At 42.7% G+C, this 27,437-nt stretch overlaps 1 protein-coding gene across 4 annotated transcripts in view; it reads right to left on the bottom strand.

Annotated features, from left to right (window-relative positions):
• LOC125708726 (catenin delta-2-like) overlaps positions 1 to 27,437 on the bottom strand; it is a 260,750-nt gene that overhangs the window by 7,399 nt on the left and 225,914 nt on the right. For all 4 annotated transcript variants that reach the window (XM_048976476.1, XM_048976477.1, XM_048976479.1 and 1 more), the window contains exons 16-18: positions 16,578 to 16,815; positions 11,822 to 11,906; positions 1,468 to 1,594 (exon numbers count right to left, since the gene is read on the bottom strand). In XM_048976476.1, coding sequence (XP_048832433.1) covers positions 1,468 to 1,594; positions 11,822 to 11,906; positions 16,578 to 16,815 — 450 coding nt within the window. The remainder of the gene's footprint in view (positions 1 to 1,467; positions 1,595 to 11,821; positions 11,907 to 16,577; positions 16,816 to 27,437) is intronic.

Here is a 27,437-nt window from a genome sequence, read left to right as displayed (position 1 = left end):
TCCACTCCGCTGTTCGCTTTTTCCTGGAAATAGTACATCCCCGACGTCAGAAGGACACATCCAGTACACCTAATTAAGCTGCTTGTTCAGAAAGGTTAACGCTTCATCAAAGCCAGGATAGCGGCTTCCAAAAAAAGAGAGGAGACATTTTGTTAAAAATGACAGAAGGGATTTGGCCATGTGGCGAGCGCCTGTTTCCACTTAGATGCTAGCTAAACCCTGGACATAAGGTAATCAGCTATCTGACGGCCATTTAGTCGCTAGCTAATGAACGGGATGGGCTCCCACGTGTGAAGATCTAAGAGCGACTCGTGACGGCGGGAATATATCCATGGCACGTCGGTAGAGACTGAAGCGGCAAGTGCGTGGCGGATTTAGGGGATTACGGGCAGCGTGCTGCTAGCTTTCCTGTCGTAATTAACGAGCGCCTATGGAATAGCGACTTACGAAGGAGGCGACCGCAGAAGAAGTACAGCTACGACAGCGGGGGGGTATTTCGGATCCCGTGGATATCTGTGTTCAACCAAGAGTCGGTCCACTTCTCCCAGACCTGAGGGCCATCGGTGTCAAGGTGCAGCCCGATAATTACACCCCCGCCGCGTACAATTTAACGGTGAGCAGCGGCTTCAGTAGTGGTGGTCTTGTTTGCCCCAGGGCTTGAGACAAATCGTACTGCTAATTGCGAGCTGTGGGCACTCCTGTGGGGGCTTCTCACCTTGCCCCATCACCTCTCAGCAGACCGAGAGATTAAAAACAAGACGTTAAAAAGGAGTCCCTCGGCAGGTTATGCGTTTCTTAAGTTGGGCATTAAAAAAATGTACAAACAAAAGTCAAGTCAAAGGTTTTTTCACTCGTTTTTCAATATGGGAGGTAGGGGCGGTTCTAGACCACTGCAACTGGGGGTGTTCAGAAACGGGTCCTGATGCGTTTGACCTTAATGTCCTCCAAGTATTACTTACACTAGATTGCCAGCATTAAGAAACAAAAGACAATTCTGAAAGTTATTTCTGCAATGATTTGAAGTCACATTTTACGCTTTTTACAAATATGCAACTCAGTATGATTTCTTGTTTAAATTGTCTTGCTTCCACCAGCTTCATTATTTTCAGTCAAGCTTTTCACCAACTAAAGCAACTCGACCACTCGGTGCTCCCATGTTAAGAGTCCCTCAAGAAAATGTCCTTACATTTGTGTTTCCAGTGCACAAAACAGAACCAGCCCTGATGGGATGCAGTCTGGACCCATAAGAGTGTCCTTGAGCAGATTCTTGTGTTTACCACCCCAATTTAGTTAACTAATTTCCTTCCCGAATAAAGTGATTTCTGCCAAGGCTGCCTACCTCATAGCAAAGAGCTCTGAAGTGCAGGCATTGCAGGGCTACAGATATTTAAAAGCTCGATGAACGTAATTACCTTGAATAAGGCTAATTTACCTCAAAGACGAAAGCACAACGGCGATGCGACTGACCTGATCGATTGTTGGGGGAAGTCCGGACTGGGGAGACAGAGGGAGTACGAGAGGAAGAATAGGGTCTTTGTCTGTCTCTTTCTATTGTTGAAGAAGAGCCCACAAAATGATACTGCGAATAGCCATCCTGCGGAAAGACAGAAGCACAGATCAGCAGCCGGGAAGCACTGCAGAGAAGAAAAAAATGCTTTTATTTATTTGTTTTAAAGAGAAACTTTAACTGGAACGGAGTATTTTCTCGGGACACTGCAGCATTTCATTCCATTTACCCAGAATGCCTCCAAGATTCAGACAAGGGAGAAAGAAAATTTACTGAGTGGAAATAAAAACCCTGACTCTGGAAAGATTAAACATTTAGCCGTCTAGCTCATTACACATTGTCTGCTTTGGCGGTACAGCTCACAGAAGAGGTATCTTTAAAGTTATCAAGGGTTCCTGCAAGGGGTAAATCCTGGCTGAAACAGATATAAGGCCCTTAAACTGAGACCGGGAACAGGAGTCAGGAAGAACAAGCTGCTCTCCTTCAAAAGGTAGCTCAGGAGGTCACAGTGGAACCTGATTCCAAACTGACAGCATGTACAAGGAAGACTCACGTGTGTCACCTGTGATCTGAGCGGCGGCCTTGACATGGACTGTGAGAAGATCACTGAATGGGACAAGATGCTTCGCTACTCCCAGAATCCACCAGTGTGCGTCATGCTAGCCCAAACCTTGGTTAGTATCCAGCGGTCTGCAGACCCAAAGTACATGAATCTCACGGTATGGATGCGCTTATCTGGGGGCGGGGCAAGTGGGGAGGCCTGTCCTACGGAGCAACGCTGGCCCTCAGAAACTGACTCTAAGTGTCCCCGCTAATGAAAATACTTTTAGAGCTAATCTTTTATCGAAGCTGTAATAGTGAAATAGCCTACAGCTCAGCAGGCCAATAATTCCAATGATGTGCCGGGAGAGTTTACTGCTCTTCGGAGGGAAGGCTGCAGGAATACAGGGGCTTAATTCAGACCCCAGAGTGTCCACAGCGCACCCAAGGCCCAAGTCCAGCAGGCTGATACCAAAAGCCTGGGAGATAATGCTTGGTCAGAGGGAGAAAAATGATTAAATCAGAGCCTAACGTGCATTTGTTTGTTTTACACACAGCATTTCCTGTAGTTTGATTTATAACTTTAATGTCTGCTGAAAGGGATTCACTCTTTTATTCTGCAATAAAGCGAAGGTATAAATCTGATACAAAGTAAATTAAAGAGCCAGGCTCTATCTGAGTAAACACCGCACCAGACAAAAGAAAGGGATTGTGGGTATGCTGTTCTCATTGAAGGACGGCAATAACATATGGGTACACTTGGGTATTAACACAAAGATGGGGGAAGGAAAATCTATAGTGCAGAGAAGAGCACTGTCCAAATAAGTGAATTTGAAAAAGCCATTATGCTGGAGTCGGATTCTGCTCTGATAGCTGCACGCATTCACCACGTTTGAAGCACTGACATTCTGACAATGCATACATGTGAATGTTAAAGCTGTATGGTGACGTGATTTGGGTTAGAATACTCCATTGAAAATATTGCACCAATTAGGTTTCGTTTTCTAATACAAAGTAGCCGGCAAATGAACTATTTTCCATTACATTGTAATAGTAATGTGGCTTGTCCAAGACTATAACCTAACCCTAGTGCCCAATGAGACTTTAATTTGCACAGATTTATTAAAATGAGATGCAGGCAATGGTAACATGGACACAAAGCATTTAAAGACCATAAATTGTGGTTTAAAGAAAGAAATGAACAAACCAGATTTGTGTGAGACACACCTAGCAGGTCAAGAGATCTACAAAGCTGCTAAAATGCTGTCTACTTTGCACGATGTGGTATAATACATCTTCACTAGCACCACACAGCACAAATGAGACTTCCTGTGGTTCCTCTGTGACACAAACGGGTCCATAAAATGCAGGGCTCTGTGCCTGGTGACACAACAGAGCCGAAAGGTGCCTTGCTTTAAATATTCCTTCTGCTGTCACCTCTGTGACATTTTCAAGGCCTTGCAGGTAAGGAGATATTACAGTTGCTATGCAACTGTTGTCCTAGTTATAAACAACAGTCTTATACAGGTATATGAAAACCATAGAATTTAAGTTCAAAGTCAGATAAATTTTAAATAAACCTTGTGAGGGACTGTAAGCACAAAACAGCTGAGCACTTAGATGGATTTAGTCTTATAAAATCAAAACATTTCCTAAAGAGCAGAATTGTAGATGATTACATGATTTGACGCACAATAGTGGGCAGGGGTGGCGCTAGATTTTGGGCCCCATGAAAGCATATTATTTTAGGCCCTCAATCCTGACCAACCCAATTACAGCCATAGAGAAATTTAAGAGACCACTATTAAAAATTTTTTTTGCATTTTTAAATGCTTGTTTAATCGTGGTTCGGCTGGCTGAAGGCTACGCAGAGCGGCAGGGTCAAAATTTCCAAGACTACAGACACAAGAATAAAGTGAAGCAGGAGACACTGGGAATGACCAGAAACCAGCCAAGTAAAGGGCGGAATGCCAGAGATGACCGTTAACTTATCCGGCACTTTCTCATGAATCGTAGGATGACATCAAGTGACCTTCAGAAGGAACAGGAAACATTAAGTGCAGGTGTGAAGTGCACAACTAGGACAGTTTGTAACAGGCTCCTAGAAGCAGGACTGAAGTCCCATAAAGCAAGAAAGAAGCCCTTTATTAATAAGAAACAGGGAAGAACCAGGCTTCAGTTTGCAAAAAATATGTATTATTCAGAGGCGTACACCAATAAATTAAGAAATGAGTAAACAAAAAAACATTTCTACGGCTGTATGTTTCAAAATTTTAGGGTCCGTGTCAGTCAGGGGCCTTCGAATGGTTCTAACTCCCCCCCCCATTTATCTCCACCCATTAATCAGCACTGAAACAAGCAGCGTTTGGCAGTAGTGGGCAAGAGACTCTTGTCCACCATATTCCTGGCTGAAATCCCACAAGCAGAACTGCCCTTCTGCCCAGACAAGACATGAGACTCAACAGCTCCAGAAAACACCCAGCTGTAAAAAGCCAACAAACAGAGAGCTAGGGATGCTTAGGAAAAACAAGCCTGGAGAGTGTTGGTTGCAGACTTCCTTGAACTTTTACATGACCAGAGTCAGCACTGAAAGGGTTACTTGGCCAGCAGGTTCTGCAACAACTGCGTTTCTTACCATGTCAGACACTGATCTGTCCATATGGACAATTAATCAAATTAACAGTGTGCAATTACTGGGTGGTTTGGATCAAAGTTATTACTACTAATAAAAACAAACACTAAAAGATAGAAAGATAAAAGATAGAAAAAGAACTAAAAGAAGAAAATTCCTGAAAAAACAATAGATAACAAAGCTTTTGTGAAGAATGAACTTAGGGTAAAATCCATCCATCCATCCATCCATCCATTTTCCAAACCGCTTATCCTACTGGGTCGCGGGGGGTCCGGAGCCTATCCCGGAAGCAATGGGCACGAGGCAGGGAACAACCTAGGATGTGGAGCCAGCCCATCGCAGAGCACACTCACACACCCTTAGGGTAAAATACTGTCTACAAATACATGTAAAGATTAAAATAATGGCTGTAAAAGTAAAATTACAGTTGTTAGACCCATTAAAACTAAAATAAAAAATTTAAATTGCACAGGAATAAAGAACGACCCAACATCTGTACACTAAAATAACCACAATGTATTTATTGCCTTATGTTTATTTGGCACTATGGCCTGCAGAAAGTATATAAGTATGAATTTTATTATTCTTTATACACATGAGAATAAAAAACAACACCGAGAGCAGTGCTTACACAGCGGCTAATTAGCAGGTCGCACGCATACGAGCTCTGATGTATTCTCCTTTGCAAATATCACAGGGTCCAACTGGAACATGCCATAATACATACAAACAGCTACTGTGTAAAAGCTGTGATGTAACTGAGTCACTTTGGATGAACATGATACTGTTAAACGTGGCAGGGGACCTGGAGATTGCAGGCACCACATACACTATTGCGTGGATCCACAAACGCGGACAGTGCATCCCAAAGCATTCCCCACCTCGAACACTCCTTGTGATTTCAGCTGCTAAACACCAGCCGAAGGCTCCTTTGCACATCGCGTGGTTGATATCACGGGCCGATCGATCTTCTAGAAACTTCTAGGAAATTGACATGACCTGCATGTGTGAAGCCGGCAGCCTTGACTGGACGTTAGCCAGGCCGCATATGTCTCGGCGATAAAGTCCTGGGGACACGAAACCTGATTGGAAGTCCTGCTGCCTTCCCGCTCGTGGAGAGATTGGCAGCTCAATTCCAGTGTATCTCTCATTGAGACATTTATATCACTCTTGGGTTGAGTATTATCTCAGGCTTGGGAAAATCACAAAATTTAGCAAGAGGTCTCGCGTGAGTAGTAAGCTGGTATCTGCCTGAAGCTGTCAGGTTTTTCACAGAGTCCTCGACCCTTACTTCTCCCGACTGGGTACATGCATAATTCTGATTTATTTACAATATGTTTCCTTCTTGACTTGCACAGCTTTGTCCGATGAAATTAAAAGGCTCCACAGCATATCTACAGTACGAGATTACAATATGAAAATTCACCTTTGCCTGACATCTAATAAAAAACATTTTATCGAACATTATCTGAGCAACTGATAAGGCACTGTAATGCAGAATGGATAGACTTCAGTATCCGATGACAGAACCAAACATAGAAACTCAACAATAAGAGGCAGATATCGGAACAGGTAGCTGGAACACTGCACATGTAATATATAACATTTACTTATACTGATTATTTTCATAATTTCAGTTGTTAGGACATTTTGAGTAATTCCTTCCAGTTGTAACAAACATAAACATGCCTTATGGACTCCTGTGTTTGTAGAGGTTTTGGGATGTTTAGACTGTATTCGCTCCAGCTCAAATAAAGAGCTCGACTGTGTCTTCTAGAAACACTGTTGCATTCTCTGACTGCACACAGCTAAAGCTTGCAGCTAGATAGATTTTTTTGCTGCAACAACAAGCCTCTGTGTCCTCATCTGAATACCCGTGCTTTGCATTTTTCGTGTGACAGGACTCCAGCTTCCACTTGCAAGCTTATTCACCAGGTACAAGTCATATGTACAAGGCATATGTATCACAATAAAATTTTTACTTCTCCGGGGTTTGTAAACACCGTACAAAAAAGGATACGACATAAAAAACCAACATAAAGTTAGAGTCAGCAAGTGTGAACATTTAACCAGACATTACACAAAACAATAATGTAAGAGTGAATGCAACATGAAATGAAAACATGCAAATGAAACATGTTTGGTATGTTAACCATTAATGTTGAATCAATTAGTTGATTAATGAAACAGATGTTCCAAGTCCCAAACATCTTGGCTTTTCTTGCCTGGAGTGTACAGGTAGGCGTCTCCAGAAAAAAAATCTCATTCTGAGTTCATACGGTAGAACAGCACGAGAGAGAAAATACAAATTTGTTCTAGGATGGCAAGGGTAATTATCCTGGTTAGGCATGAAGGAAGGTCAGTCTGAGAAATACTACTTTTAGGAGCTGAAGAGCAACCGCATACTAAATTGGAACCAACAATAAACATCTAAAATGCAGTCAGTCTCGCCACAGTGTCGAGCAGGGCGTCAGACAGACCGTCTTTGCATGAGTGGCAAGGTTTTCAAACGTAAATCACGGCAAGCTGTGGTAGGCAGTGTCACCCAAGTGTCTTGTAATTAAGAGCCAAGACTATTTCTACACATGTGAAATTCATATCCAAATTAAGTAATTTTTCACACAGACATAATGAACACCGTTTCACAACAAAGTACACCTTATGAAAATCATAGCATCTCTGCTAACTATAAGTTGAAAAGTAGCCACTCTTCATTTACCACTGAGGACCAGTGAAAGGAAGGAGCTCAGCTAAAAGCCCCTGACCCAGTTGAAGGTGTGGAGACCTAGCTGGCCTCATCTAATTGGTCAAGGAGAACTGGCCACTAAAGCTCCCACTGTAAATAATTGTGTCAATTAAAGGTCAATTAAAGATGCTCCTTCTGAGTGTGCTAGTCTTCTTCTAAGTCTCCTCTCTACGTTTTGTGCTGTGCATCTAGAGAGTAATCACAACATCCTATCCTGGACTTAGTTTTGACGTCTGTGCATGTCAGCGGTAAAGGGTTAACGAGTGCTGTATCATATTATTCATCTAATATATCAGAAGGCCCTTTACCTTTTGAGCTGTGAAACATATGCACAAAAAATGAATTTTTTGAACTACACCCTGGGAAAATAGAATCAATGCCAGAATTCATCCGGGTTTTTATCATCAGTGGCTAACACTGTGTGCTAATCCAATAAGGTAACTGCAAAAATCATTGACTCTCAACCAACTCTCAAATAATCATGGACTGAAAAGGTGTTAGTGATGGCATGCTTGCGAGTTTAGTTTTAATGGGTCAGGCGATATTCCCTACTGTAATGTCATCTCAGCTGACATTTATCTAGCTCCGTGGGCTTCACATAAGCAAATGTTACAAAAAAAACAAGCCCACAGCAAGCTGAGAACTCAAAACCGAAAAGATAGCAAGACTGTACCAGCACATACGCTTGACCTGTGTGGGCAGTATGAAAGCGCTGCCCATCTCCCTAGAACCGTGGCCTTGCAGTGACATGAGAATTTTCATATATTTATGTAGGGGGGATTAGCATCATTAGTACAGCACACGATTGAGCTCTGCGATCTCCTTAGAACTTCTAACCCTTTTCTCACCCTTGACCTTAGCCTTTTGGAAGAAACGTAATTCTGTTACTTGACTCATAAGCATTCAGTTGTACTTTACTGTGTATAATTTGACTGTGCTTTGAATTTATTTACCGTTCCATCATGAAGTTTGCTACAGTTAGTAAAAGCAGATGATTTGGATAATTTTATTTATACTGATTCAGAAATGATACATTAAATCTGTTTGGTCAACCAGACATCATCGGCATACTTGATGCTTGCAACATAACCTTTTAAGAAAAATATACTTAACATAATAAATGATATAATTTAGTAACAAGTGAATATGGAAGACTAAAATGATTGTGATTCAAAACACATTCGGTGCATATTAAGGTTAAAGAATTCATGAACTGTAAAAAAAAATTGATGGAAATATGGTAATGTCTGGGTACAAACAGCATATCAATGTTTGTTTTGTCTATTATGCTCTTCAAGTGAACTACACAAGAAAATACTAAATGATTTTGTCATGAACTTGTTCATTTACATTTATTTCATTCAAAGCGACGTACAAGCAAGACAGGTGGTACATTACAAGCTTGAGTTACTCCCTCAGTTGACAGATTATACTATTGCATTTTTCACAATACAATGTAGGAGACTGGACAGGTCTGTCTTCCAGAGGGCCTGGATGAGCACTATGTTTGTTTAGAAATCTAAAAACCAAACGGTAACATGCATAAACTAAGAAACCCTGCTTTATTTGCAAAAGTGGCTCCCTTTCTTTTGGACATGTGGACAAATTCAACAAGCTAATAAACAGCACAAAATTAAACTTAAGTAAACTGAAGGAAAATATCGGTGCATTTGCACAAGAACGTTAAGAAGTCAAAATTATTCATGAAAAAGGTGTCTGGCAAATAAAGAAATGTAGATGCAAAGATCTCAGCAAAAGCAGCAGGGCAAAGCTATTCCTGGCAATCTGAAGAAGGTTGCTGGTTTTAATCCAGTGGGACTCAACCCAATTTAGCCTGATATCACAAACAGCTGCGTCACTGGGTATACAACAGTTGGCTATGTAACCTTTCGGTTCTGCCAAGCAACTACATTATTTAATTACGCACAAGAACACTCCCTGTTAAATTTTTTATTCCAGAAAATGCATGCAAAGCCTTTAAACCTTTATTTGAATATGTGATGAACGTCTTAATGATTTAGATCATTGTATTTGTATCATTAACCGAGTGTCATTCAAAAGTGCATCCAGAAAATGCTGGAACTTGTGTTTCAAAAGATGCGCTTAAAAAAGAAACCATTTACCAGTTAGTTTTTGTAAAATTTCACAAAATCTCAGAGGAGAAAATGATTTTCATATCCTCCACACTATTATCGGGGACAAAAATGCAACAGATTTTCTGGCTACTGATTGATTCAAGAAAATCCACATCAATTTGTTTACTTTTGAAATAAGCAGCAAGTAATGTGTTTGAAGTTAAATATTTCAAAAGAAAAGCTATGAAATACCGTGGGAGCACATCACTGGAAAATTAAGGCTATCTTTTCATCAAAAACAAACCATCAGGGAGTGAATGGAGACACATGATCAAGGACGCAAACAAATGTCAATCGATCAAACAACTTAACAGATATTTCTCCAACGGTTTTACTTTTCAATAGACCATTGATTGCTTAGTGTAAATGCAATAAACCATAAACTGAAGCTGCCACGAAGAAAAATGAAAATATAAATATTTAGGCTGAACATTTCAGTTGTTCCTTGTTAAATGAGCACAGAATCAGCATTATTCATAGAAGAGGTGTTCTACGCTGTCATAGGCCTTGTTCACATTACATTACGTTCTAGATATGTTCTAATATCCCTGAGGGTGTACAGCTGTCACCAATGCCCTGCATGCATAAGAACATAAGAAATTTACAAACGAGAGGAGGCCATTCGGCTCATCTAGCTCGTTTGAGGAGAACTTAACTAATAGCTCAGAGTTGATAAAATCTTATCTAGCTCTGATTTAAAGGAACCCAGGGTTTTAGCTTGCACTTCACTAACAGAGAGACTATTCCATACTCTAACTACACGCTGTGTAAAGTAGTACTTTCTCAAATCCAGTTTAAAATGTTCTCCCACTAATTTCCACCTATGGCCATTAGTTCTTGTATTTAACCTAATACTGAAGTAACTTTGGTTGAAAGTTTGGTTGAAACTCCTTTGCTCGAGGCTGAACAGATTCATCTCAGCTAACCTCTCCTTATAAAACATTCCTCTAAGACCAGGAATCACTCTTGTAGCCCTGCACTGAACCATTTCTAAATGGTTATTGTTAGCACCAACACTATGAATATCCTGTTCTACCTCTGATTAGAGGTGAAAGGGCATTTCAGTTCTTAACACCATGCCATATCTTGTGCAATATTCCATAACAAATGGTGTCTTTTTTGAAAAATAAGGATGGACATTAAAGAAAAGTGCATCCTGCAGGATTAATCTCCGGGTTTGAAATATCTTTTATTCTGCTGTTTGGGTTAGAAAGCGATGCTCCTTTTCCACTCATCGCTCTACAGTGACATCTACTGTTAGCTGAGCAGCAGCGCAGGGCAGTGGAAGGAGCTGAGTCTACCTTATGCTCCTCCAACCGCATTGTGTTGCTGAACAAAGCCCTCAGCATGTGTGCGAGTTTTCACCTCTTAAGGAACAGGCCCGACACTTAAGGGGAGACCTATGAAGGGATTAATTCTAAATGCCATGAAAACAGAGGAAAAGAAATACGTACAGTACCAGTCAAAAGTTTGGACATGCCAAGCTGCTTACAAAGGAGAGTGATAGTGTCATGTCACATGACCTAGCCACCCGACTTAAACCCACTGGAGATGATGTTGGAGGTGTTTGACCAGACACTGAAAGAAAAATTGCCCAAAGAAAAGCATCCCAGGAGGCCACCTCATGGAGCTGGCATAGAGGAGACAGAAGGGTTACCCAGTACCTGGAGATATTGGGTGTAGGGGTCTTGCTCAAGGGCCCAATAGCGGGATCACTCTGCTGACCATGGGATCTGAACCTCCAACCTCCTGAGTCCCAACCCACAGAGCTGCATCCCCCCCCCCGACCTCCCCAACAAATTATTATTTTTCTGTTTAATACTTTTTTGGTCAGTGCATAATTCCATACAGGTATATGTTATTTTATAGTTTTTTATACCTTCATAATTACTCTAAAATGTAAAGAATAGTACAGATACACCTTTCTATAGGTAGGTGAGTCCAAACTTTTGACTGCTACTGTAAATGCACACCAAAGCAAATCATACTCCAGTGTAGCTTACTGAAATCTTCACCACTCCCGAGGTACGCTCTGATCTGAACAGCACCTTCCATTCATTGCCTCTTGTTAAAACGTTCCCAGGGTCAAAAAGAGGCTTTTCTTTCCTCTCCACAGTGGTCCATGCGAGAGGCCTTTAGCCTAAACTCCTGCGCTTTTGAGGCCAGCAGAAAGGGTCTGAGAAGCTGCCCGCGCATACAGAGCTTCACTTGTGACCTGTACGTCCCTCTGGGACGAGCCGTCTCACGCAGCAAAGCCTTACCTTCTTGTACAGGGCCCGCAGATCTCGGTACTGCCACATGCTGCTCAGAACCTGAGACGCTGCTTTCACCACCTTGGGAGAATATCTGGAATACAGGCAATATGACGTTAATGTCATCCATGGCCGCCGTTTCACACCTTGCTTTTATTAATGCATTCCCATTTATTTGATTGTTGGTTTATTGGCTGTACCTTCTGCATCTATGTCAGCACTGATAACCTGCCTGAGCATCTTTGGCCAAATAAACTGATTCTGATCCATTTGCAATTAAAAGTACCGTTTCAAGAGTGTCAGATGTTTTTCTCATAATTTACTGAGGTTTAAATAGTTTGCCTGGTGAAAATCTTAAGTGACGTTTATTTACAATGCATACAATGTGAAAAGAACAGTCCTCACGGTAGATCTAGATGCCAGCCACCAAAACAACACTGGTAACAACACAGACTTCCATTCCATTGTCTGGCTTCCAGGAATGTTTAAAAGCCTCAGAAAATAAAAAAAATGCAGTGGACCGAAATACATTTTCTGCTAATAAGCTGTGTTTGTTGAGCTCAGGGGATACAAATACTCTGTCTCAGCTGTGATGTTAGACATTTTTCCCCATTTAATTCACCCACAAGGGTTACTGACAAAACTAACTGATTAAAAATAATTCAGCATCAGTAGGGGAAAAAAAACAGTTTTGTACACATAAATTAGATTTGGACTTAGCAGCCAAATTCACGTCTGGAAAAACTAGTGGGTAATTATAGTGCAGCAACACTAAACGTTCACTGTCAACCAACAAGGCCGACCTTTGAAACAGGACCCCCATATACAGTCTGGCTTGACACCGCAGCGATTTCTTAATTAAAATGTCATGGCACCAGCGATGTGCAATTAGTCAGAGGTGAACAGGGTGGACCAATCTCTTTAACATTACTGACTTCCCTGTTTGGTGCTATTAAGATTATACAGAGGAAATTGCACTTTAAAACAGAAAACTACTTTATCAATGCAGGACAATTATTGGAGCCAGTCACATGCACCTTCTGTATGCTAACTTGAACTTGTGAGCTCTCTGCATATTTAATGTTGCCAGTTTAATGCCTTCCCCCCCCACGCTCTCTCTACTGCAGAGACACAGATGTCGTACTCTCAGATGCCCCCCTAGATTGCGGCATAATTATTCGTTTTTTAAAAGTAACATGTCAAAACAAATGCCAGCTCTTATCTGCTTGACTGCCATGGTTTAAGTCTTTTTTTTGACACCTCAGACAGTTCTTGCTATGAACAGTTCCCCACCAAAAGCAGCTGAACTGTCTTGAAAAGCTTTCAAAGCATCACGGGCTGCAAACACCTGAAAATACTAACCCATCTCTGTCCCGCAATCACAAAGACTTTTACTACAGATTCGAAAAACAAAGGACACTGAGGCACCCGAGTCTCTCACCACTCCACGTGTCCAGTTTGAGAAAATTTCACACCTCTTTTTCACTCTCCATCTCCCCTCTACCAGCCAGTGCTCACCAGCTGGCTGACAGCTCTGCAAACTCAGACTGGTGCCTCCCTGATGCTCTTCAAGGAACAAAACTCCAGAAATACAGAAGGCTTTGACCTGCTTTCCCCTGCTAGATTAAAACGATGTGCTCCTCTTCACCAGATGTCGCGATCAGATTCTGGGCCGCTGAATTTTTCTGGTCTGCTTCTTCCAATATTGTTCCACAGAAGGACAATGAAGCAGACTTTCTGATTATAGACTACACAAGTCCATTGTAAGAACAACACTTGATTCTAAATCTTAACTCGATAATCACGATTCCTCTCCGTGATGACCCACATTCTGCTTAAAAGACCGACAGGTCCTGTACTGTGCTGTTAACAAGAGTCTTCTGGTATCATCTGGATTCCTTGGGCACATGTTTTCGGATCTCAGCTGAACAGCACCTTTACCCCTGAATGATTTTAAAGCAAGCTGTCAATGCTGAAGGTAGCATCTCCACCCTTCAGCAGACCCTTACGATGTCTGAGCAATATCACGCAGTGTTTGAGACTGGGCTCTACATCTGTTTCTCGCTGCCTTACACCAGTGGTCTGCAAGGTTGTCTGCTCCATTTCCCTCTCTCCTCTCCCTACACTAATGACAGTGCCTGAAGACATGTGTCGAAATCCTACATATACCCACGATTCCATATCCACCCCGTAACCGCGATCGAGTTTGCCCCGGTGACAGCTCACCCCAAGGGCATCCTTCACCATTCCGTGGAATCTGCAGGGACCACCGTCAGACACGTGTTCCCTTCCACAAAAAAAATGTGCACAACCTCGACTCCAGATGAAGCAAAAAAAAATAAAAATACATGTTGGCATAATTGTGTCTGACCCCTCCTGTGCGAGGCAGTACCCGTTCCAGTGAGTCACTCACAATAGCTACAGGTCTATAAACCTGCCTCTACCCCAGGCTTAAGCTCCCAATGAGTTTCGCACCCGTGCGCCCTCCTAACCTGCAGTTCCAGTCATTAGGTCTTCCTCTACACACTGCACCTGTTGTAATTCCCGCGCAGCTTACGGTCTCTCTTCCAGCACCCGCCAGCCATCGCAGTCTATCTTAACACTTTTGCACTTGTTTTGCTTGTTTTTTCCGAACACCGTGCGCCATCTCCTCAGTTAAACATATCAGGTTTTTCTCTTGAGCAGGACCCCGTGCTCTCAGACAAATTAGACACACATGGCAATTTTTTAATTTAGTGAATTAAGTTGACTCTGATTACGATTTTTATTATACAAGACACCCCGATGTTAAGGACACTACAAATGAATAATTACGATCAAATCAGCAGATCATTGTTAGAGTGCCGCTTTTATGGAAATCATGAAGATTCACCATAAAGATAATATGCAGTGGAAACTTTAATCAAACTTATAACATTTTTCTTTCTTTATTTCTGATTGGTTGGGGCTTGGTGTTTGCTTCCTGAGATTATTGCATTGTGGCCCAGATGTATGTTTCCATAACAAGTGTGTTTTTTCCTATAGACACAATTTCATGTTTCCTGGTAGGGTCCCTCCCTCTCAATTGTAAAAATACATATATCTCAGGAGTGATTTGGTTATCCTCGGATGATCTTAACATTTTCACTCAGACTGGGGAACAGATTGGTGAACAGAAAAAAAAAAGTTTCTGCACCTGCCTAATTTAATCATCTTAGAAGTTAATTAATTCTGAATCCATGTGGGGGGGAGGGGGGTTGTAATCATTGGCCCTCATTTTTAATTTAGGATTTCAGAATACCCCCCCCCACCAATTTGGCATGACATGCCATGGCTGGCATACCGACGGGAAGGACGACGAGTTTAAGAAGGACCACGAGTTTAAGAAGGATCATGAGTTTAAGAACGTAAAGTACTGTTTCTTTCTACCGGGTACGACGAGCAGTGGGCAGCATTGCTAAGTGTGTCTTGATAAAAGCTGAAAAAACAAACATGAAAATGGGAGGAAGAAACAATTAAAGATGATCGACTTGGAAATGGCTACTTCCTGAACTTGTGGCCCGGTATTCAGAGTCAAAGCTGAAAAAAAAAGGAGTAGCATTCAGGGGTCTTTTGCGTAGCTAAGAGATCCCTGGTAACAGGCATAGAAAAAAGACGCCCGTTACGAGGACAGGACCCCTGTCAGCCGTCAATAAGTGAGTGCTGCGTTACAGGGTATGTCACCAGGGTAACCAGCGGGGTGATATTGCCACTGTCCAGGCAGTGTCTGTCGCAAGCTGACATCTGTTTCTGCCAGCCATGACAAAACGTTCCCCCCCAGCCACCCCGGGCGTTTGACTTTGTGGGCTTGCCCGTCGGTGAGCTGAGCATGCTCATTGGGCCCTGCCTAGCCAGAGGAAAAGCTCCCCCCAGGGAACTCGCTTTGTGGGCTTGCCCATCATTTGGCTGAGCATGCTCAGTGGATTCTGCCAGCCATGAGAGAACATCCCCCCCCCCCAGGCATCTGACTTTGTAGGCTTGCCCATCAGTGGGCTGAGCGAGCAGATGTGGAACGGCTCTCAGCTTGAACACGTGTGACACCCTGGAGCTCCCAGGGGGATTAACCAAGTGTTAAAGGGTCTTTTCACTTTTTCACAGTGACCTCGTTCCCCAAAGAAAAAATTGAACTCAGTCTGATGTATACAGAAGCAGTAGTTACACATCGAATGTGACAGAATACTAAGGGTGTACTTCTCCCCCTCACAGATACAAAAGATACAGGCAAACATGTAATGATTCAATACACTTCTATTCAGAAATGATTCAATGCGTTTCGATTCGAATACAATGTGATTCATTCGGCTCTGACTGGATACGATTTATATCAATGTAACATGTACTGAAGTGTCCTACCTTTGATGCCAAAACAAGTCGCTGTGTTTATTTTGCTCTGCAAAAGCCACCTGAGACTCTAGGTAACCGAAGCTGATCTTAAGATCAAAATATGAGAAAAATATTACAATGATATAAAGCAATGGTTATATCAATTTTATGATGGATTTATTGTGTGTTTGCAGATTTCCTCCTTAAATTTCAATTGGATTAGCGGTCTTGAATTGATCCAGCTTTTTTGTAGATACATAGACAGGATTTACAATTTATATCAGTTTTTTGTTATATGTCTGAAAATGTCAATTTTATGACATCCTTTTTCACAGGCACATGATCTGGCCATGTCGCTCTCCGAGGGTGTTGGTCTAGCAGTGCATCATGGGAAGGCTCTGAGTCCGGGGCCCACGCCACCTACTTGTCCCCTTTGCTCCTGGCGATGCCGACGAGCTTCTCGATGCCACCGGCGTCGCGCAAGGCTTTGGCATTCTCCATGTTCTTGGTGATGACCTCGTGCAGGGCACAGCAGATGGCGGTGACGGTGTCGTCCGACATGGTCTTGCCCGCCGTTCCGCCCGCCGTGGAGGCAGAACCCCCACTGCTGGTACTGGTGCTGCCTGGCAACCGGTGAACCAGGTCACGCATGGCATATTTTCCTGGAGCAGGAGAGGGGAAGCACTCTGATTGGTTACTGTAACCATGAAATACTCGATTTCCACACTTGTGGAAAGTATAACGTGATGGACTATGAATATGTCAAAGGATATGTCCTTCAGATATCCGTGGATCATCCATTAACAAAGTATCCAGTGCAGGGTCACTCTGACCCCGACCCAGGAAGCACAGGGCATTGAACAGGATTCCAGTCCAACGCAGGGCACACAAAGTTAGACAACAGTTTAACAAATAACATGATTTTGGCTTGGAGGAAACTGGAAAACCCAGAGGAAGCTCCACAAACATACACTCGGGGTGGGAATTGAACCCACAACCCTAATGGTGCAGGGCACCACGCCGCCCAGATTACTAGCGAGTCCTCTAAGATCAGATGCATGACTTCACGAAGAAAACACACTTTTAACACTAGATTTACCGAGTTTTTATTCTCTGCTGAGAGTCCCAAGGTGTTTGTCACCCCTGCTGTGATTTTCGCAGGTCTTCAGCCCCATCCTCCTCCTGCTTTTGTTGTGCAAACACACCCATTACCTGTGAGGCCTGGCGCATTTGCATTTTTTACTCAGAGTAGCTCAAATCCAAGGCAGGCTAAACCTCTGTGTGTGACATGGAAACCTTCACAAAAGTCTGCCATATCTATACCAAATATCCCACACGCTGACTGACCTGCAAATATGAAAGACGCACATTCACAAAATATATGGAAACACAAGTCTGTGTTATTTATAAAACAAATTGAGTGAAAATAGAATGAAAAGTTGCTAATAGAATGAAATGAATAAAATGAAAACATGCTAACACTTCAGTCTCCAATGCATGTTTGTATATAAATGTCATAAGCTGAGTGAAGTCATGGTCCATGGTTTTTGACATGCTCATACACATACAGAATAAAATGTCATTTCATTTTCATTGGCCATCACTGAATTATAACACCAAAAGTGAATTTTGTTTTTGTGTGATCTCTCCAGCTTTGCATGTTTGGCTGTTCATGTAAAAATTGATGTATCCGTGCCTCAGTTCCAGGTTCATCTCTTCGTCATCTTTCTGCCTTTTGTCTCAGTGGTTACTGTCCCACACAGTCTGTCTATCTTTCAAAGTCTGTGTTTGCAGCGTTTGAAAACCCAGTGACCATCATCCCTGTATTTGGCAATGGAGTTCCTTGGCTAGAAGAATCGGAAACAATCTTCTTTTTCCTTTCCACCCTGTAGATGCTTTGTACAGAACGTAGGCATTCACCGCCACCAAGTCCAGCATGTTGTAAAACACAGCTACTGGCCACTTGCTTGTTGCTGCTCGTACTGAATACATGCGCGCCATTCTAAGCACTGACGTGGAGAATTCCTCTCCCTGTGCAGTGTCCTTTGCCAATGGAGGAAGTTCACGGCAAACGTTATTCACCATGCCCAGTAAAGTGAAGCAGTCTGTGTGACAGTGACAGTGAGGTGAAGAAATTGTCCATTGTGACATTTCTCCCGTCATCCAGAAATGACTCCATCAGACTCATGACCACGTTCTCTGCCAGCCTTCACCAAGAACTGTGCTGAAAGTTTCACTCCAGGAGAACACATGAACATAGATGTACAGCTGTTCTCGACCAAGGTTCATTGTCCATGCAGTATATTTACATTTACATTTACAGGATTTGGCAGACGCCCTTAGCCAGAGCGACTTACATAAGTGCTTTGAGACTCTGCAATGAATTTCCGATGCTAGCTCAATAAGGACCCCAGCTACGAATACTCTCTCTGAGAACGCCATTGAGTAGTGCAGAATTTTTATTTTATTTTATTTTTTTAAAACACACACCAGAAAAAGAGTCGAGTAAGAATATAGAAGTTCTACGTCAGGTATTTCTGAAAAAGAAAAGTTTTGAGTCGTCGCTTGAAGACATTCAAGGATTCAGCTGTTCGGACATCTAGGGGGAGTTCATTCCACCAATTAGGTGCCAGGACAGAGAAGAGCCGAGATGCGTGTCTTCCTTGTGCCTTGAGGGGAGGTGGGACCAGTCGAGCAGTGCTGGAGGATCGGAGAGATCGTGGTGCAGAGCGGGGTGTGATGAGGTCCTTTAGGTAGGATGGTGCCAGAGAATTTTTGGCTTTGTATGCGAGCATCAGTGTTTTGAATCTGATGCGTGCAGCTACAGGAAACCAGTGGAGGGAGCGCAGCAAAGGAGTGGTGTGGGAGAACTTGGGAAGGTTGAAAACAAGACGAGCAGCTGCATTCTGAATCAGTTGGAGGGGACGGATGGCGCTCAGTGGTAAACCCACTAGAAGCGAGTTGCAGTAGTCAAGGCGTGAGATGACGAGGGACTGGACGAGTATCTGGGTAGCCTGGGTGGAAAGAAATGGACGTATCCTCCTGATGTTAAAGAGGAGAAACCGACAAGAGCGAGAAAGACTGGCGATATGTGAGGAAAATGACAACCGATCATCTATGGTAACTCCAAGGTTTCTAGCAGAAACCGAAGGACGGATCAGGGAGTTGTCAAAGGAGATCGCAAGGTCCTGGAGGGGGGATGAGTCAGCCGGGATGTAAAGCAACTCAGTTTTACTAGTGTTGAGTTTTAGCTGGTGAGTGGTCATCCAAGATGAGATGTCTGCCAAGCATGTAGAGATCTTAGTGGAGACATGAGTGTCTGAGGGAGGGAAGGAGAGGATGAGTTGAGTGTCATCGGCATAGCAGTGGTAGGAGAAGCCATGTGAGGATATAACTTCGCCAAGAGATTTAGTGTAGAGGGAGAACAGGAGAGGGCCAAGAACCGAGCCCTGAGGGACACCGGTGGAAAGACAACGTGGAGTAGATGTGGATCCATTCCATGTCACTTGGTATATCGCATCCAAGCCGGACAAATTTGGGATCAAGTTCTGGATGGCCACGGATTTGGAGACCAAATACGTCTGCAACATGTCCCCTAACTTGGGAAAGGACCCCAGTCACCAGAAAAGGGAGAGGCTGGCAGAGAACATGGTCATGAGTCTGATGGAGCCATTTCTGGATGACGGGAGAAATGTCACAACGGACAATTTCTTCACCTCACTGGCACTGTCACACAGACTGCTTCAGCGCAAAACAACACTACTGAGCACAGGGAATAAAGTTTGGTATGAACTTCCTCCAATTTCAAAGGACACTGCACAGCAAGAGGAATTCTCCGCGTCAGTGCTTAGAAGTGGCAGTGTCTCCTTGACAATTTATGCACCTAAAAAAACAAGATTGTGTGTGTTCTGAGTTCCTTGGACTAAGATGTGGCGATCTGTGAAGGCAGAAAGAGGAAACCCAACACGATAACAGACTATAACCACATGAAGGTATGTGAATGTGTGTATAATTTTACATCAGTGCTACAATGTTTTCTGATATGTACTATACAGGCCTATATAGAAAGAAGGTAGAAAAAAAGCAAATACACTCATGACTCTCTCTCTCTCTGCTGTTATAGTGTGGTGTAAATGTGTTGGACCAAATGGCGCGCATGTATTCCGTAAGAGCAGCAACATGCAGGTGGCCAGTAGCTGTATTTTACAACATGCTGGACCTGGTGGTGGCAAATTCCTACGTTCTGTACAAGGCATGTACAGGGTGGGAAGGCAAAAGAAGATTATTTTTGAGTCATCTAGCCAAGGAACTCCATTGCCAATTTATGCCACAAAAGGCTATGGGGACAGAGGAAGGCTGCTGCTGTGCCAGGACTTGTATGGACAACTCAGTGTCAGGTACAGGAGAACTGCAACAGAAACCGCAGCAGGTTTACCAGTGCAAAGTGTTACAAATTCACTTGCGCCAAATGCAGGGATGATGGTCACTGGGTCTGCAAACACTGCAAAGTTTGAAACACTCAATTTTTTTTATAAATAAAACAGACTTGTGCTTCCATATATTTTGTGAATGTGTGTCTTTCATATTTGCAGGTCAGTCAGCATGTGGGATATTTGGTATAGATATGGCAGACTTTTGTGAAGGTTTCCATGTCACACACAGAGGTTTAGCCTGCCTTGGATTTTAGCTGCTCTGAGTAAAAAAATGCAAATGTGCCAGGCCTCACAGGTAATGGGTGTGTTTGCACAACAAAAGCAGGAGGACAATGGCCCAAGAAACTCTCAGCAGGGATGCTAGTAGGTGTTAGGCCCAGGGAATTTACGCAAATTTGCGTAGATTTGGCAGTTCTAGTGTTAAAGATAACATGGAATAATAAAGCTGATGGATATGCTGTGTGGAGACAGCAGAGAGATTCAAAGTGGGAAAGGAGAACAAACATGCCGTATAAAAGGGAATAAAGCCCTTCAGCCACATTCCCCAGCGAGAGATTTTTATGTCTTACTTTTTCTGTTGGAATTTTCCCCGCAACCATGAATCAGACAGGTTTTGGAAATGGCTGGATGGATGGATGGATGGATGGATGTTTTCATTTTTACCCCAAGACACCTAATGCAATTTAATTTACAAAAATTGGTAACACTTTACTTGAAGGGGCACAAATAAACATAGTAACTCAGTACCTACTCAAGCACAAATCATGGACAAATATAGCAATTGCATGAAATACATGAACCATTATGACTGACCGATGATGAACAAACATGGGATCAGTACGTGACTAACACTACCTGTTTCTGGTTAATTAATTAAAGTAATAGTGTACAACTATATTATTTGTGCCCTCAAGTAAAGTGTTCCCCAAAAATCATTATAATCACTGCTTTATTCACTATAACAGGGAAAGTAAGTAAGGACAGTGTTGACTCAATACAGTTTAATTGATTTTTAAATGGTTGTTTCCTCACCCAGGGAACCTGAGCTAAGCCTAGCAACGACAGACCAATAATACACAAGATGTTCTGCAGCATTTAAACACGTGAAGAACCTACAGATCTTTAGTTTGACATTTCTGGAGTCTAACTCATACTCCTCCAGGTTAACCTTTTAAAACTGCCCTGGGTGCTCAGCCAGCCCTGTGAGGTAGGCGTGCGTCCAACGTGGGTGAAGCCAGGACTTACGGTTAATGAGATAACTGCCAACCTTCACATGGTCAAAAAGCACATCGCCACAACCCCGTAGGCATATACATACATCAGCCAATCCCTGGGGTTTAAGGGCCTTGCTCAAGGGGCCAGGAGTGAACGCACTCTGCTAACCTTGGGATTTGAAACAGCAACCTTCTGATCAAAGTGTCCGAACCCATTGAGCCACACATTTGCCCCAGACACCTCCATGGGGATTACCGAGGGGCACACTGTGGTGTGAATTCGGGAATTCGCTGTCAGTCTCCCTCGGTAATTGCTTCCGCCACAGGACTCACCACTGGGGATGCGCCCCCCCACGCTATTCTTTCCCTCTGTCGTGCGGCCTGATCCGATCGACCCCATCGAGTTCCTCCATTGTTGGTGGAACCCCAGCATTTTGTCAGGCCAAACATGGAAGACGACCAAAGTAAAGTCGCTTTCTCCGGAAAGGGCTTTGACTAACGGCGCCTCATGCAATTCAGGTAAATCACAGAGGCTCACCAGGTCCCTGCAGCTGATCTTTCTGTTTGACAGATGTGCTACTGAAGGTGCTGTCATAGGAAGGCACCATTTATAAACCAGAGAGCATCCATCTATCTCTCATAACTGCTTCTTCAGCACGGGGCCGCACTGAGGCTGGAGAAACTAACCCAGGAAGGGCAGCGTATGAGACAGGTGATGCTCTGAACCTTAAAACTCACAGGATGTGGCCAGATTAGCAAATCAAGTGCCATGCCACCGAACTACAGGTGAACAGTGGTACAAAGTAATGTTCCCCCGGGACTGTGGTGGAACATATACTGTAACAGCACTGGCAGGGGGAGGAGTTCCACAATATTTAAGTGGAAAACACAGGAGAGGACACAAGGGTTTATATACATAGTACAATGTCTATATAAACAATTAATATAGCAGCATAAAGGGGTTGAGTGAATGTAGTGGACTGAATAAATAGATAAATGGTGAGTTTATGATGACAGTGCTGGTCACTATACCAAAACAACTAAAGAACTTTGTAAGTTAACATTCAAAATGTTAACATTCAAAATATCCTGTCTGCCTTGCTGTAATGCATGTTTCCGAGTTCCAGTTACAGGTTATTCTCTCAAAAACAGATTGTATCATCAAAATGAATCTAATGCACAAAGTAAAATGTCAGCACAGATAAAGACAAGAAAGAAAACACATTCTGTCCCTTTCGCTTCCTCAGGTACCCATAATCCTCCCTTCCTAATTGAAAAGGTGAGGATGAAATTGAGTCACGCCATCAATAACATCCTGATAGCTGCCTCCAAATAGCTACAAAATGAATGTCACACAGGCATCATCTCAACCAACAGCAGCTTGATTGTTACAGTTTCAAACGGGCTTCCATTTATTCGCAATAGAACAGAAAAAAAAGCTTGCTTTACTGATGGCTGCTTATCTTGAAGTTCCAGACTCTCTCGTCTTCGTTAGTGGACAAGTTAGCACAAAAGGATTTACCCAGAGCAAACCCGATATATATTCTAGAGAGCCTTAAATTAAATATACAATACTATTCTTGACTGATCTATATTGCAAGTTTAGGAGGATAATTAGTCTTAATTCTTCAGTATTTCCAGGGCTAAAAGTCATTGTGTAAAAAGAACAAAGCTGACATGCCAAGAGGTAACAATGCCTAGAATGGTTGCTTAATAGAACATTTTCAGTGGTTAAATACCCTATAAAACTGACATTTACTTGTTACAGTTTTGTTTCGAGAAATGAAAGACAGAACACGCAATATACTGCTACTTAAATTAAGCCTTCAAATAGCAGAGACCTCACAGCACAGTGACTGAAGTTAACATAAGAGAAAACTGGATCAGCCAGCTCCAATGTGCCGGGCAGTGCAGTGGGAAAGAATGTGTCCTGATAACCTGAAGACTCCATAGGCCAAGTCCTGGGAGAGTCGCCGTCGTAGTACTTTTACGCAAGGTAGATAACCTGAATATTTCCAGAAAAAAAATCCAAAGATAGGTAAAAGGAATCTTAAGCTGCTTTGGGTAGAATTACTGAGTGAGCGCAACATTTACCAGTGTAAAAGTCAACTCTGGGTCAGAACACCAGAATTACCACAAGTTAAGACTCAGCAGGCATTGGAAGGTGGGACCTTTTTGGAGTAAGGTTGCTCTGGGAATAAGGAATATGTTTTCCTAAAATTCTGAGCGAAGGAGGTCTTACTCTGGAAACATCCTCGGCACCTTACTGGCAGAGGGCATAAAAAACACCCCCCAGTTATGAGCACCAGTCAAGGCATGGGAGCAAAAGAGCAAGAGACCTAACGACAGAAAATCCTCGTAAAGACGAAGGCAATTACAGACTCTGGAGAGGGTTCACCGGAAGGTTAGCGCCTCTGTAGTGATGCCACCAAGATGACCTTCTCGATTTAATTATGCTCTAAAACGTACAACGGGCCACTCAAACGTACAGCAACACTTATTCACAAACAACGAGGAATGATTTTAGCCCATAGCATTTTGTTAAAGGATAGTTAAAAAATAAATCCATAAAAGTAATTTCACGAAGTGTTTTGGTGCTTTCTGTGAGAAGTCTCAACATTCTGGGGCTGCACCTTTGCACAGTTGACTGTACAGCTTTTGCAGTTGTACACGTTACAGTTGATTTTAATTGCAAAACAGCACCATCAAGTATCATACATTTAAAACTGAGAAATTTATACAAAAATCTAAAAGTAAAAAAAATCTATTTGCCTCCCTACGGCATGGGTGCGCTGAACTGTTAAAACTGACCTTTAAATTATATTAAAAATGGCTTTTTCAGCAGGGATCTTTACAAAGCAATCATAGCGTTTTTCACTCAGCCGTGGACAAAATACCCAAAGATACTCGCTAAGCTAAAACAGCACTTTATGAAAGTGGCAGCGACAGGAAGCGATACATTTAATCGGTTTCGCAAACCCCTTTGAACGTCATGGGTGGTACAGCCGTCAATCCGACCCACGGATCCTGTGCTTCTTTCCGGATGATTCCTGACAGACCAGGACAGCACGGTATCATAAGGTAGGCAGATATTTGGATTTTGGTGTTTTCACTCCATTCAAATAACACCCGCTCAAACAAGATGAAAATGTCTACACCAACAGGTAAAGAAAATGCTACTCGTAGTTTATTTAAGCGCCCACGTTCATGGGGGCTGTAGTGCCTAATGTGAGACCGAAACTTATTTAAATGGCAGGGTGTTTTCAAACGAGTAAGGAACTGACAGGTGAACTCAGAGGCAGAAAAGAATCTGTGGTAAAACGCATAAAAACACACTGGAATGTTTACTGAGGTGACTCAAAATCCATTGAAGCAGAATCCAATCAGAAGTGAACGTTGCCAAAGTAAAAGAGTCAGGTTCTCCTGTAGCTAAATAAGTGCGATGCACATAAGCTGCTCAGAACTAGGGGCATGTGGCACCAACGGCCACCTTTTGAGAACATGGATAGACACCAACATGCTACATTGCTGCTGCCTCTCGCCAGACATCCTGTGGCCAGGGTGACCCTGAAAGCATTTCTCTACCCGTTTCAAGCACCCAAGAAGAGCCACGGGAGGCGTCTCTAATGAGAATGTAGCTGTTTGCTGGTCGGAAATTCAGAGGCGCCGCAATGGGAAACAAATCGAGACGCTCACATTGAGATCTGTGTCCCAGCCAAGGAGACTGATTCACCATTTTAATCTTGACCCAGAAAGGCTTGGGAGGTGACAGAGGTGCATTTTAACAAGCTGGAATGGAACGGAGGGAAACACTGTCTGCCATTATAACGTAATACAACAATACAAAAAGCAGCGATGTTGGATTAAACCTTGCAGAGAATGGTGGAGTCAGTGTCGACGGTTGCACGTTGCCTGACATCCACAAGGCGGCCAGCTCCACCTTCAAAGACCCTTGCCATCCCACCCTGTGTTCACTCCTGCCATCAGGGAAATGGTATCATAGCAACGAGATTGCAGTTGGACAAACAAACTCCGCAACAGTCACTACTGTACATGCAACCAGTGTGGCTATTCAATAGCTGATTGAATATGGATAACTTGCACATTTACACTTTTGTTTTGTGTGTTTAATTATTTGTTGTTGTTTATTACATTTTTTTGTTTGTTAACTATTATTTCATTTTTTGTGTTGTACTGTTCCAATTTGCTTATTTCTTTTTGTAATATGTTACTCATCACATATTATAGGAAGTTCCCTGGGAAACTCAGCTCATTGTCTGCAATTCCTGTTGTTTGCATTTCATAAATAAACATTAATATGAACTAATTTGATTTGATTTACGATTCATTTCAAGTCCTGTATTTCAGCATTGTGGGATGCAGCATATAGGATCCAGGAGATTTTACATGTTCAGAGAGGTTCTTGTCTGGTCTGGTCTGGGGAAAGATTGATAGAAACACCAGTACCAACAAGGACCAAGATGAAAGCACATATGGAAACAAATCGATATGAGCAATCATGACTACCTGAATCCTCTCAAACAGATGGTACCCCCTCCCCATTTTCAGATACACTTTAGTAGTCGTAAATGGATTGAATGCAGTAACATAGCAGATAAATTGATGGTTACTAACCTGGAATTATTGTATTTTGTGGGCAAAGGAGAAATATGCTTCTCATCCATCCATCTCCAAACAACTTCTTGATAAGGGTCACATGATGCCTATCCCAGGCAGCACAAGGTTGGGGTACATTTTAGAAGGGATTCCTGTCCATCACAGGGCACATACTTGGTCACACCATATGGGCAATTTAGAGACACCAATTAGCTTGATCTCATGCTTTCATTCAGCTGGAGGAAGCCAGCGTACCAAGAGAAAATCTGCAAGACAAGGAGAGCACGCACACTCTGCACAAATACTGCAGAGGTGGGATTCAAACCAACAACATTGATGGTATAAAGCAATAGGTCTGCCTACAGAGTCGTGCTGTGGATCTCAATGAAAGGCTAAGACAGTCATCCTGGGAAAAAAGCTGCACTAATTCACTTCAATTTATGCCGGGGATAATCGCTGTCTATGATGGCAATAATTAAAGAATAAGAGTGTTTTTCATATGACTGTGCCTCACTGGTCTTGTTAGGAGACTCTTGCTTGTGGCTCTTTGGCTGACCTTGCCTGAAAACACTTATTATATAAATGTATAGACAATTCAGCATTCAATTCAGCAGGAAATCAGCCTCAGAGTCAGCACAGAAACCACACAAGAACCGTACCAATGGTTTCCACCATTAACCATTTTATAGTCCATACTGAGCGTCAGAGCTGATAGCTGAACCCTTTTGGACATCATGAAACTGCAGTGAAATCCACCACCCAGTAGGGAAGCCGTCACCATCGAACCAGAACTCTTACAGCCCCATCCCAAACCAAATAATCTGTCAATTGCACTTTCTACTTGTTATGTAAACAACGGTTTTAGAGATGGTTTCTGTTCACGTTGGCAACTTTGCTCTTTAGTTTTACTATTGTGATGTGGCTCTTTCGTTTATGTTTCGTTTTGATAAAGCTCTTTCGTTTATGTTTCGTTTTGATATTGCCCTTTCGTTTATGTTTTGTTTGTCTGGCCATTTATGT

Source organism: Brienomyrus brachyistius, chromosome 15, assembly GCF_023856365.1.
Source record: "Brienomyrus brachyistius isolate T26 chromosome 15, BBRACH_0.4, whole genome shotgun sequence".
NCBI lineage: Eukaryota > Metazoa > Chordata > Actinopteri > Osteoglossiformes > Mormyridae > Brienomyrus > Brienomyrus brachyistius.
The sequence above is the reverse complement of the archived record's forward strand: the minus strand, read 5'-3'. Positions and strand labels throughout refer to the sequence as shown.